This window comes from Cryptomeria japonica, chromosome 1 (genome assembly GCF_030272615.1).
Source record: "Cryptomeria japonica chromosome 1, Sugi_1.0, whole genome shotgun sequence".
NCBI lineage: Eukaryota > Viridiplantae > Streptophyta > Pinopsida > Cupressales > Cupressaceae > Cryptomeria > Cryptomeria japonica.
In genome coordinates, this window is record NC_081405.1 from 671,802,688 (window position 1) to 671,816,845 (window position 14,158).

At 36.4% G+C, this 14,158-nt stretch overlaps 1 protein-coding gene across 7 annotated transcripts in view; it reads left to right on the plus strand.

Moving 5' to 3' along the window:
* The window catches only part of LOC131026781 (actin-related protein 8), a 183,948-nt gene that overhangs the window by 106,178 nt on the left and 63,612 nt on the right, over positions 1–14,158 (plus strand). For 5 of the 7 annotated variants that reach the window (XM_057956755.2, XM_057956756.2, XM_057956757.2 and 2 more), the window contains one exon: positions 12,014–12,111. The exons of the other annotated variants lie outside the window; for them this stretch is intronic. In XM_057956755.2, the coding sequence (XP_057812738.1) occupies positions 12,014–12,111 (98 nt within the window). The remainder of the gene's footprint in view (positions 1–12,013; positions 12,112–14,158) is intronic. 7 annotated transcript variants of the gene reach the window in all.

Below are 14,158 nucleotides of genomic sequence, written 5' to 3' on the forward strand. Positions count from 1 at the left end.
AAATATGATCCAAACTAGCTAACTATTTCAACACTCCCTCTTAGAGGATTCTATGAATAATCAAGTCTGAAAGTGGCTACCACCATGGCTACTCCCATGGATGTAAGAGCTCATGATGGAATTTCTTCCATGATACCCACCATACCTACTCGCAGAGGGTGGGACCACCATGCCTATTCGCAGAGGGTGGAATTTCTTCAATGATGCCCACCATACCTACTCGCAAAGGGTGGGTCCACCATGCCTACTTGCAGAGGGTGGAACGAGGGCTTTCACCTCAAACTTCTCCTAGAGAAGAATGCATCACCACCATGCCTACTCGCAGAGGGTGGATCCACCATACCTACTCGCAAAGGGTGGAACAAAAACTATTACACAAAAGATGAGGCTTCCTCTGAAGCTGAAAGAAACTGGCTCCCTCTCAGCTTGACAAGCTCCCTTTGAAGCTAATGATGTCAAGCTCCCTCTAACATTTCTTTCTTTTAGAAAAGGAAGTCTTCATTTGACCTTTAATCCTCCTGAGATGTCCCTATACCAACTTCTGCAGAGGAAGCAAGAGGGGTGGACCTGAATTTGCAATCCCAAGCAAAATGACCATACATGTCACACTTAAAGCACTGGATGTGAGATAAGTCCTTTTTCCTTTTCTTAGGGGCATCGTCTAAATCTCTGTCTCTATCCCATTTCCTTGCTTTGCCTTTAACCATATGCAAAGCAAGGACTTGATTATCTACATCATAATGATCACGCTCAATTCCTCTTGCTATCAATCGTGACGACTCTTGTAATTATCTACATCATAATGATCACGCTCAATTCCTCTTGCCATCAATCGTGACTCTTCTTGTATGCAATCTGCTCTCAAACGATCGAACTTGGGAAGATCTGGTCTTGCACTGATTCCTTGAATGTAAGACTCCCAAGATGCCGGAAGACCATTGAGGGCAAGCATGGTTAAGTCACTGTCATCAACAACCTTCCCAATGGATGAGAGCTGATCTCTCAAATCAGAAATCCTCATGAAGTATGCTATGACTAATTCACCTTTCATCATCTTGATGTGATGAAGCTACTGCTTCAAGGCTAGGGCACGACTGGTGTTGTTGATTTCGTACATCTCTTCCAATGTCTTGAACATTTCGTTGGCAGTCTTCAGCTTGGAGATGATAGGTACAATATGATCCTTCATGGAGTCAACCATCATTCTCTGAGCTTGAAAATCTTTCTTCCTCCATGAAGTCTTTTCTTCTTTTGCCTTCGGTTCAATGGAAGATCTCTCCACAAAGTCTGCAAGATCACTTCCATTTAATGCAAGCATGATTCGGAATCTCCATGACATGAAGTTGGATGCACCATCCAATCTATCTTCAACCCTAAGACAGTTCAACATTTCAAATGAAGTAATAAGAGCAGAAATGGAAGGAGGAACAACCACAATCAATCTGATTACCCCTAATTCGAACTTGGCTCTGATGCCATGTTGGTTTTAGGTAATCAAATGTTAATCTAGTTACTTAAGTTATAAACAGATTGAGAATAATCAGAAATAATAATAAAAACACACAACACAAGACACAAGTACCCTGGGAAAACCTCCCTCTTGGAGAAAAAACCCAGCATGAAAGATTCAGATCAGATTCTTAATTATAAGCAGATTACATGAATCAGATTACTTATCTGATTTGATTGCCAATCTAGGGCAGACTGAACCTAGCATATGCAGCTGTAGTGTGTCTTCAGAGAGAGTAGAATATCGACATCAATTGAAGAGGGAGATCACTGAAGTATAGCGCACCACCTTGCCTAGCAAGTTGTCCAATGGATTCGCTCTCTAACATGCAGATTCGCTGACTGTTCTTGCATAAAGCTGATCACACTTAATAAGGATAGATGTTGTGAAGAATGAATCTTGTTTATATACAAGATTCATGTTCAAGTCTTCTAAGTCGGCCTTAACTAATTTCCTTTATTTTACATATTTTGCTTTGCACTTTGGCATCCAATTTGGGGCCTAAATAACTTGCAACTTGTCACAAGTTTCCTTTTTGGTGCCCAGCCCTATGAAATGCTTAACAACAATTTACATTTGGGCCCAGCCCTATAAACATAAATTGCTTAATCCATACGTTACATTTGGGCCCAACCCTATAAACATAAATCGCTTAACCCATACGTTACATTTGGGCCCAACCCTATAAACATAAATCGCTTAACCCATACGTTACATTTGGGCCCAACCTGTAAATGTATTGTAATTTCCAATTTAATGGACAAGTTATATGCAGGATGGTGTATTTTAAATTTGATATTATGCCTGTGACACTAATATTGCTATCTTTCTTTTACTGCAGGTAAGGAGGATGAACATGTATCGATTTCAATGTCATCTCCTTTGATTGGAATGATGTATAAATAGTAGGGTGGCCATGATCAAGTGGCACCTTGATCGGACATGTCTTTTAGACATGTTCGACCAAGATGTCACTTGGTCGTGACCCCTACTAACAACAACCAATCCATAACTAATCGGTGCTTCAAACATACCCGATAATGAATCGGTATCCTTAATGATAACAACGCTTATAACATGCCCGATAATGAATCGGTATCATTGCTGATGATAATAGTGCTTAATCATATCCGATCGGTATCATATGTTAATGATAATAGTGCTTAAACATATCCGATCATGAATCGGTGTCATTTGTTAATTGTTACAGATATAAAACATACCCGATTATGAATCGGTATCAAAGCATATGGATTAATATAACATAAACAATAACAATAGTTGTTAGCATTATATGCTATCGGGTTAATACCCCGATAGCATATTAATGCCGATATGAATCGACATTAATATGCTATCGGGTTAATAGCCCAATAGCATTTTAGATTGACGCTTAACATAGTTAAGCAGGTCATCAATCTAATCCAATATCAATATCATAATTGTGACCAATGTTATAGTCTGATAAACATAAAGCATGAATGAGTAAACAGAATATAGGAGATTATTGAGTTAGGAGAGTCTTATCTTGCAGAGGCTACTAATGCATTAACACAACCCTATAAACATAAATTGCTTAACCTTATTACAATAAGATAATATTTTAATTGCCACAAGGCAACATTGAAATATGATCCAAACTAGCTAACCATTTCAACAGTGTATACTTTGTGTATGCTTCATGTCTTCATGCATTAATATGTATACTTCGTGTTTTTCACATGTATGCTAAATATTGCCTGTAATCCTCCTTGTAGGAGAGGGCTTGAAGAGTAAGAGATGGGTCGCGAGGGGCTCGTAAGTGACCTAAAATTGGGTCCTTACAATTGAGGAGTCAAGTCACCCCTTTCATCTTCCCCTCGATCCTGGAAGAGGAAATGCATAAAGATTGATAGTATGAAACCCATCTTGTGTTGTGCTTGAAGAGTAAGAGATGGGTCGCGAGGGGCTCGTAAGTGACCTAAAAGTGGGTCCTTACAATTGAGGAGTCAAGTCACCCCTTACATCTTCCCCCCGATCCTGCAAGAGGAAATGCATAAAGATTGATAGTATGAAACCCATATTGTGTTGTGCGCTCGAGATGCAACAAAGTATTATATTCTCCCCCCAACTTCACAAGTCTTCTATTGTGGGCTTGAGATGCAACAAAGTATTGTCATTCTGCCCCCGACTTCACAAGTCTTCTGTTGTGTGGGCTTGAGGTGCAATAGAGTTTTGACATTCTCTCCCCAACTTCACAAGATGGCGAGTGCTTAGGGAAATGAGGCCTTGATGGGAAAACGGCTCTCAGCAATCCCATCCCGTCTCTTCCCAAAGTCTAACATGAAATGTATTCAGTTCTGATAAAATTATGTTTATTATTATATTACAACTCACTTTAAGTTAAAATTGTTGTCTCAGGACTACATTAATGGAAATCCTAAATGGGGGCATTACAGACTCCTTCCTCTTGATAGTCCTTGATTTTGCTATCATCCACATGTCACAAACTTGCCCTTTCCTTGGGCATTAGGAGGAAATTCTTTCCTTGAAACTTGATTCTCTGATTGGTGCTAGATCACTATACCAGCTTTCTTGGATGATTTTGATCTCTTGCTTTGTGAAGAATTATCTCCATGACGCTTGAGTCTGTATCTCAAAGTTGATTACTTTAATGCTGCATCCTTGAATCCATGCATCTTTATGAAATGAAATGTATCTCCTCGTGTTGAAGACCTTGATGCTTATAGAGTGATCCTTGTGCAATAATCCATCCTTGCCACCTTGTATATCTTGAACCTTGTCCTTGAGCTTCCTCCTATGGTTGATTTATCATGTCACCTTGTGTCAAACCTGAAAAGGAAACATAAGAGGAACAAAACAGCAGAAATAATATTTCACAAAATTTATACTTCAAAAAAAAACTTTTCTAGGCTGGAAATAAGTTCTCTGACTTGAAATCTGATCAAATTGTGCACACGTTGATGAAGCTGGACCAATTCACACTAATTAGGTAGATTCACTCCTTGTTATGGCTGGAAACAGGTCTGATTTACATACGCAAGTGCTGGAAATTATGACTCTTTCTAAGTCTTTGTAATATCCCCAGCAGTGTATTGACTGAAATACAAGGGATATTTACTAACAGCTGTCTTCCCAATCTGCGTGTTATGCGGTTTATAGAAATTTGCGTGTTATGCGGTTTATAGAAATTTGCGTGTTATGCTGTTTTGCTGTCTCGGAGTTTGCAGACTTATTCAAGAGATATGAACCATACATACGCACCAATGAATGACTATCAACAACTTCTAATTGATAGAATAACCACCTAGGATGATTATGAACTAATGCAAGATGTGTTTGGACACATAAACATGTATTTAACAGCTAGCTGACATTTCATCATACAATTGTCATGTAACCTTCAGAACATACAATTGGGATGCAACTTACTTTCTTTCTTTCATTCAAAAGGGATGTTCCAATAAGTCCTTACAGTGATAACACAATGTCCCAAGCGCAACTTATTATTGACTCATAATTTTCTGAGTACTAGACAACCATGATTGCATACATAAATATCATCAAATACTCATTGAAAGACAACACCAAAAGAACCTGGTAGAGACGCTTTGATGCAAGGATGTAGAAGCAATCAATATCCTTTTTGTTCAGCCCACATCATCACCATATTGAAGTGTTTCCAAAATCGCCCCTGCTGTTCATGGCAGTCTGAAAATAAATGAAGGATCAGCTGCAAGTCTTCAATGCTCTTCTCCAAAATGTTCGCTTTCCCTTCACAATTATAGCGCTATCTTGCTTGATGTGGTTTGATGCCAATGTGGATGGCTATGTGGAAAATCGTGGGTACCTGTCAGTCTGGTTCGGACTGTCTTGGACCTGAAATGGATATCAAACTCAACTTATTTCTCCTTCAATCTCATCCCAAAAGAATCGCCTTCAGCTCCTAAAACCAGTGCTATCCTTCAAGGTAATCTTCAATGCTCAAACAAGGGTATAAAGGCAAAATCAAGGATTTGTAGGAAGGAGACGATTTTGTCTCAGATTTGCAATAAGCAGCTACCTCCTAGTTTCCTCTTTCAAAATGATCCTCAATGAAGTCACCTTCACCAAAGCTGTTGCTGCCTTCTTGAGAATGATTCGTGGTCTGAATGAGGTGGTATGACCAAATCGTGGCTTAGGAGCAGAAAATACAATTTGGTCTCAAGTCTGAAATTCTGATCAGCATGCTCCCAACAATGCTCCCAAATGATCATCAATAAAAATCGGTTTCTTCTCCAATAGAAATCAATGGGTTTAAGGCTCCTCAAGGATAAGTCTGAAAACTTCATGAACCCCAACCACCATGATCATGTAGTAAATCAATAATCTCTATATGGAAGACTGAGTATCTTCCACTCTCAGCTGCAACCCCTCAGAAGGTCTTCCACTCCCTCAGTTATGCAATCTATGGGAGTTTTCGTTCCCAAAGACCAAAGTCTGTAGACACCTCTCGGTTCTACAAAACCCAATCAAAATCAAAATCCCAAATACAAGCTGCCTTGAAGCTTTATCTTGATCTCCTTTAATACTTTTTCACCCCAACATACAGAAGCTTCTAGAAGGACTTTATGAAATAATATTTAATTAGTCACTTTATTAAATTAATTAAATATAAAGTCATCTTTTAATTTTTAATTTATTTGATAACTTTATAAATAATTAATTTAATATTATTAATTAAAATAATTAATCAAGCTATCCATAAAAATATATCAATAATTTGGACAACTTAATTAATTAAATTAATTAATTAATTCTTCTTCAAAATACCAAAATTCGCACCAAGGGCTGGTGGTTGTTTGCTTATATCGGCTCCCAAAGTCTGAGTTCGCTCTGCCTTATCTGCTTGCAATTCGAATTGTTGTTCAAATGATAGTGAAGCTCCCCTTTATAAAAGCATCGAAGTTAAGGTTGCATCCCTTGGAAGGTAAGCCGACCTGCTTATATAACAAAACGTTTTATTCATTGCCTTCTCACCATAGCCAACTTGATGTCAACTTTAACTTCCTTGAGTGCACTAGAATAGGCATTTTGCATGGCGGGATTATAAAGATTGCTTGCACAACATCATCAAGCCAACCTCATTTTGGAATTGCTTGTCTTCTATACCTTGAAGCTCATTAGAATGGATGCTATGTATGGTGGACTTGACGGGGTAATCTTGCATTATTTCTTCACATCTCTTGGCTGACCTTGTTTTAAATATTTTTGCTTGCAATTAATTAATGTTCGCACTCCTCTCATTCCTTAAGTCAGCAACCTTCATCATGCGATTTGTAATCAAATTATTGTGTAACATGGTGCTCTCAAATAAGAAATCCATGCTTTTTAGCCTTTGTGATTTCCGCTTGTTTTTTGAGGAAGATTGGTTAAGGCAACTTAAAGTTCCTTGTCTTTTGAGAAAGACTTCCACATTTTTGGAGGTAGATTTTTACTTCTTTTGGAGGTAGATTCACACAAGGTAAAGTTCCAATTTTTAGAGGAATATTTGCAAGGTAAATAACTTTCCTTGTTTTTTGAGGAAGCTTTACTTAACACTTAGTCGCTCATGAGAGGGGATCTTAATCTTGTTTTTTTTTTAGGAAGCTCGAACAAGGCAATAAAAAGTTCCTTATTTTTTGAGGAAGATTGATCAAGGCAATAAAAAGTTCCTTATTTTTTGAGGAAGGTTGATCAAATTTCCTTGTTGTATAAGGAAGCCCCAATTTCATCCAAACTTAACCCTTTAAAATTGTTCTTCAAAATTGCTTAGAGTAGGAGCGCACAAAATATGGAAGGCTTAAATTTCCTTGATTTTTGAGGAAGAATATCACATTCGTTCAAGGCATGCTTAAATTTTCGTTGTTTTACAAGGAAGTTCGTGTAATTCCATTGCCTTAAATTTTCGCTCTCTCTAAAGGCTGAAAATTAAAATGCACAAGGGAGATTCTATTTCCTTGATTTAGAAGGAAGATTCGTTTTCCTTCAAAATTGACCCCTTAAATTTTTCCTCAACAGTGGAGAGTCGACCTCCATAAGGGAATCTCAAATTTCTCTCACTTAGCATTTATTCTCCAAGGGTGAAAATCGAATCCTAGAAGGAGATTTCCAAATTTTCGCTCACCATGACCTCTTCTTGACAACCTTGCAACATGACAAAATTTGATAATTTTCTACAATCTCCAGCAATTTATCGTCAAACTCAATCTAACGAAACCCACCTCCTCTCACAAGCAAGGGTTAACGACTAGGAACTACCACCAAGCTAAGCAAAACTAAGAAAACGACTGAGCTAAAAAGAGAAAAGTGGGGGTCCCCATTTGCAATGGGGCGATGTGTGAGAATGTCACAACACTATTGTTGTGATGTTTTCACACATCGCCCCCTCACAAATAGGGACCCCCACTTTTTCTGATCTCTAGGATAGTGGTAGAGTCCTTCCCCATTAACCTTTGCATTGAAGAGGTATAGTTGGTCAAGTGGCTAGAAGTTAATCAAGTCAAGAGTGAAGATAGCTAGTTATCAAGGCTTTTGGAATGGATGACTCATCTTTTTCTTGCAGGGCTAAGAATGAAATGAATAACTAAGGCATTATCAGTAACTTCCTTTGCCCTTCCTGTGAGATGTGAGATGAAGCGATATGAGATGAGGAGTCAAGTCAAGAGGGTTAATTGCACTCTATTGAGAGGTAGGTCGCATAGGGCAAAATTTGTCTAAGTATGGGGAAATTTCCTTTGCCCTTTTGTAGGAGCAATTTCCATTGCCCCCTCCTAGGAGCGAACTTCCATTGCTCCTTTGGAGGAGCGAACTTCCTAAATTGCTCATTAGCTTGGCATAAACAGGTGTTTGATAGAGAAGTCTCTTAGATCAAGTCTAGTCAACTATGCAAGTGTTTCCTTTGTCATCTGGGTAATTTGATCATACTTCATTGAGAGGTTGCAGGAGCAAAATTTGACTAAGTGTATGAAAATTTTCATTGCTCTTTCTTAGGAGCGAAATCCTCTTCCTTTGCCCCATTCTTGGAGCGAATTTTGCTTCCTTTGCTCCTTCTCAGGAGCGAATTTCTTCTCCAAGCCTTCTAAGACATATGAAATTCCCTCTAGTCATCATATGATGTCTTAGTTTGGGCAATGAATGCAGTCCTCGATCAACAATATTGAATTTGGCTAAGTATAGGGGTCATTTCCTTCGCTCCCTCGTAGGAGCAAAATTGACTTCCTTTGCTCCCTCTCAGGAGCGATTTTCACTTCCTTTGCCCTCACCTTGGAGCGATTTGGACTTCCTTTGCATATTTGAGGGTAATTTGAGGAATTTCAACTAGTGCAACCTTGTTTTGATCATTAAAAGAATCAAAATCATCAAGTTCTTGGAGATTTTGACTAGGGAATGGAGGGAAGATGGCGAATTGAAGTGACTTCCTTTGCTCCCTCTCAGGAACGAAATTCACTTCCATTGCTCCTCATTTGGAGCGACTTACCTTCCTTTGCTCTTTCATTAGGTCGAAGTCACCTCTAAGGCATTCATGGAGGGTGATTTGATGACTTTTTTGCACATAGAGACTAAAAGATTTAAGGTATGAGTTGATGAAAAGAGAGTAAATGGATGGAACTGAGCTAAGTGCCTAATTTGAGACTACTTCCTTTGCTCCCCTTTAGGATCGAAATCTACTTCCATTGCTCCTCATTAGGAGCGAATTTGCCTTCCTTTGCTCTTTCATGAGAGCAAAGTTGCTTCTAAAAGCCTTTCTTGATGATAATTCGACACATTCACACGCATGGGTAGCAAAATCACAAGAGATAAGTTGATGGGATGAGGGCAGATTGATAAAATCTAGCTAAGTGGGCTGGGTTTGCCGCACTTCCATTGCCCCTTCCTAGGAGCGAACTGCACTTCCATTGCTCCTTCCTTGGAGCGAAGTGCACTTCCCTTGCTCCTCCTTAGGAGCGAAATTCCTCCCATTGCCTTCTAACGAGCCTAAGATCATCATATGCTGCCTTTGTCGACCAAAGAATTCAATTTCTAATCAGCAACCTAAGAATTTGACTAAGTCTGAGCAAATTTCCTTTGCTTCTTCTTGGGAGTGAAAGTGACTTCCTTTGCTCCTTCTCAGGAGCGAATTTCATTTCCTTTGCTCTTCCTTAGGCTCCTTTGCTTATATCTCTGTCTGGTACTCCAATCTCTGTGTACTGATCTTTGTCTTCAAGAACTGTGCATACATCTGAAGATAATCTTCATCAATCTGCTATAATGATTATTACTAATCAGTCATATAGAACTGGTCATACTCTCCTTATAAATCTGAGATACAAATATGTTTACAAACCCTTCACAAATTTGTCCATAATCTGCCGATATACCTGGAACTAGTCTTCTTACAGTCTCCCTATAAATCTACACTTGATCCTCTTAAATCTCTTCTTATACTTTCTGTTTTATGTACCTCTCTTCATCATGTATAGGCTGTTCTATTTCCAGCATTATTATATTTTATATTTAAGCACACTTTTCACAAACTGATTTGTTTGATTTAACTCATCACTGTTTTCTTCTGTTCTTTACGATGGCTGCCACTTAACCGATCACATACTTTGAAATGTTTCATTCTTGACAATTTAATCCAAATGCATTTTTTTATTGCATTTGCAGTCTTCTCTCATTTGTCATCAAATGCATTCTTTGTATTGTATTTGCATTCTTCTCTCATTTGTCATCAATATGAAATCTGACAAACACAACTAAGTGTCTTGACATCAATGACAATTTCAACAACATTCTAACATATTCTTTCATTCATAAAGACGATGACTAACCTCTTGACATCAATGACAAATGTTTCAACAGTTCACCCCTTCATTTGTAAGAGAGGGAGAATTTGTATGAGATTGTCGCTATAAGCTATCAGGATAATAAGAAGTAATTATTTGGTTTTGGTGATTACTTTTGTTATTTTGAAAGTTTGCATGGTTTCTCTTCCTCATGTAGTTAGATTTGTTTTGAAGCAATTAGATGAATGAGATAGATAATATTGTTTCATGGTGAAATCATTTGCTCATACCTTTTGCAAATAGATGATTTCTATATGCAGTGTAAGGTTGGACAAAGCTTTTAAATGTGTATGTTTAACTTCGATCATCGAATGAGCATTGTTCTTTGATGGTGTTCATTGATGGTATGAAAATCCCTAGCACAACCCTTGAAGATTGCACCTCCCTTTGCGTAGTTGTCTTAAGTTGGCGAAACAAATTGTGGTCGATTTCACCCAAGCCTTTGTTGTCTTTTGAGTTCTTTAGACTTAGATTAGAACCCCTTAATCCGTTCACTCATTTACTTTCTGCATATTTCATTGAGAAAACGTTCCAAAAAATACTTATCATTGCTAAATCATTCGTTATACTTCCTTGAAGTCTAAATTTGTTAACTCTTAAGGATTGTTCCATTTTACGTAAGGTCCCGCTTGGATTACCAACAAACATCAAGCCAAACGAGCTCATATCCATCACAAAGTTGCAAGTTCGTAGTAGGAACCATGGAATCTCTTGTATGATCTTCCACAATCTTAGCATAGATGGGGTGTTGCTCAAGAGAGGATAGAGTGTCCGTTAAAAACTTTATTCTGTGTTGGTGTGGTCATAAAACACCCGTCAACACCATCCACAATTTTTGGGGAGAAAATCGTACAAAACCCCCAGTCTGTTCAGAAACTTTATTCGTGGCTATCACGAGTAGTAATTAGAAATAAAAACTCCTTGATTTTTGTGGAAAAAATCAAGCAAAACTCTTCCATGATTTTTTGTGGAAAAAAATAAGAAAACCCACAAATTGGTTTACTAAAATATTCGCCAAAAATGAACCTAAGCTCTAATACCATGAAATGATAATTCGATGTTGTTATTAATTAAGGAGAGGAATACTTATATAGAAAGTTACAAGAGGATCTTTCCATAACGGAAATGATTGAGAATAGAAACACGAAAGGAGACATTCTAAAAAGAAACTAAACACAAAAAGGGAAAGGTCTTATAACTAATTGAATGGCCATTATAGAAACACTACAAAATTACTTTAATAGATACAAGTCATTATTGGTCTGCATTTTGCATCACAATATCAGATCCAGGTCAGGTGATCTCAAGCTTAGTTGTAAGTAGGTTGAGGGAGCAAGAGGGAGTGATGGGGATAGGTACAAAGGGGCAAGTTGTTGTAGCAAGGTCATATCCACACTCTAAAAAATAGTTCTACATATGAATAGCCAACAATTTAGTCAGCTTATCCATCCTTTTGTTATTCAACCTGCATTTGACAATGTATTACATGTCTCCTTGTTTGTCAAAAACGATATAATGTAGAGGTTTATAGATGTAAGATGATAGGGATAATAAGTTTCTTTTTTGATTAACATTAGTATAACTTTATGCATCCAACTTTGTTTATATTTTTAAAAAGAGTTTATTTGTAACATCTTGTTGAAATTTGCTATTTCAGATACACAGTCTGCCAAAGCTGCTAGACAAAATTTAAGAGAAGCCATATATCAAGTGTTGTTTGATATGAATGTACCTGCTATATGTGCAATTGATCAGGTATCCTAATGTTTTCTTTATGCCTTCAAAGCTCCTTTAATTTAGCTATATAATAACCTGTTGTGCAAGACTATGTTTCATTCATTCAGATAACTTTAATTCAAGGGGAAGCTATCACTAAAGGCGGTATGTTTTTGATACATGTAGCCACCAGAAGAACGTATAATAGTATATCTTCTAGCTCTGGTAGTGGAATATGAATAAGTCTTCCACTTCTATTTAAAAAAGAAACTAGAATTTGAAGCAAATCATAGTTGAAAAACTCTGACCTGGCAATAACTGAGCTGAGGCAAAATTTTAAAAACTTGGGACCCGGGAAAAACCTGGCGAATTTATCAAGCATTAAAAAATATTCTTCAAAAAAATTGCATATTACTGAATCTATCTAAGTATGTCATGGATATTTTTCATATATAAATCAAAAGTAAAGTTGAAAGATATCATAGACAAACAAATGAGTTCAATACATATTACATATAAACTTCAAGTTTTAATATCAATAAAAAATGCATATACCTGAACAACTGTGTAAAAATTGTATATCTGCGCGCAAACAGCTGTGGCATATATGTGTGTGAAGTTGACATTGCAACATTATAATGCCATTGTTGTGTATTATGTTACCAAAAAGAGGAATTGGAAATGACTGAAATAGCAATGCAATGGAGAACAAGGTGAGATAAGGTTGCACGAGAAATGAATAAGAAATGGTTTTTATATTTTTTAATATAATTTTATTATGTATATAATTTATATATTATATAACTAATTATTACAGAACTTATATTAACATATTATGAATTAATGACTATATTAATTATATCTAATATTATATTATATATTGTTGGCTTTTTAATTTGCATCTTTTAGTGCAACATAAAATGAAAGAAATGTGTGGTAGAACCACTCTTCAAATTAGAAGGGATAACTCTTTGTAAAACAAAAACTAAACTCATATGAACAATATGTACGTGCTATATAAAATTGCTATAGTTGTTTTTATGCTGGTTCACATTCAACCTTAATAAAATTAATAGTGTTTTCTTGGATTCACCTAAAACAAGAGCCTGAGACACTCTTGAATTCAAGTCAAATAATTTTATGCTTTTTGGTTGAAAACAAATGTTATGACCAGACTGTTGTGTTGTTGAACTAAAAATAGTGTTAAGGTTTGATCAGATTTAGAGGTTATGGTATTTTAATTTTTCTATATAAGATATTGATCACAAAGTCTTTATAATTTCTTCTTGAATATTAACATATATATATATATATGTGTGTGTGTGTGTGTGTCAATTTGCAGAAATTATAATATCAATACTGATGATATGGAGAAGTAAACAATATAAAGAGATTGTAATGCAGATCAGAATGGTGTATATAATGCTGCTGATGTATGCTTAATCCAACGATTCCGAAATATATATTTTGCTGTAACTTGTTCGGCACTTATTGATTACGGTACCTCCCAAGTCATATTGAATCGGTTTTATATATACAACAGCGTGGAGACATGTCTCCGTAGGGACATGTCTCTATGCGAACATAGTCCGCATAGAGACATGCCTCTACGTAGACATGTCCACGAATTGTTATCGGCTGTTTATTATCGATGACTAACATTGATACACATTGCGATATAATTAAGTTCGATACACATTGCAATATAATTAAGTTCAATACACATTATCGAACCGTAGTTACATCAAGGCATTACTAATGATATCGGTATCATAGTATGCTGTCATTGATAGCATAGTATGATATCGATATTATTAGTATGGATATCGATACTCAATATTGATGTATGAATTATATTATTATTATCAACAATGCGATAAGTATTGTCAGCATGATTATTATTATTAAATAGTATGAATAACAGCATGATTTACATCATTAGCAAGATTAACAATGGTTATATTTCAATCATGTATATATGTATGTATAATATACATATACAATATTAAATATATATATATATATATATATATATATATATATATATATATATATATACATGATAGTTATCTTACTATTATTAATC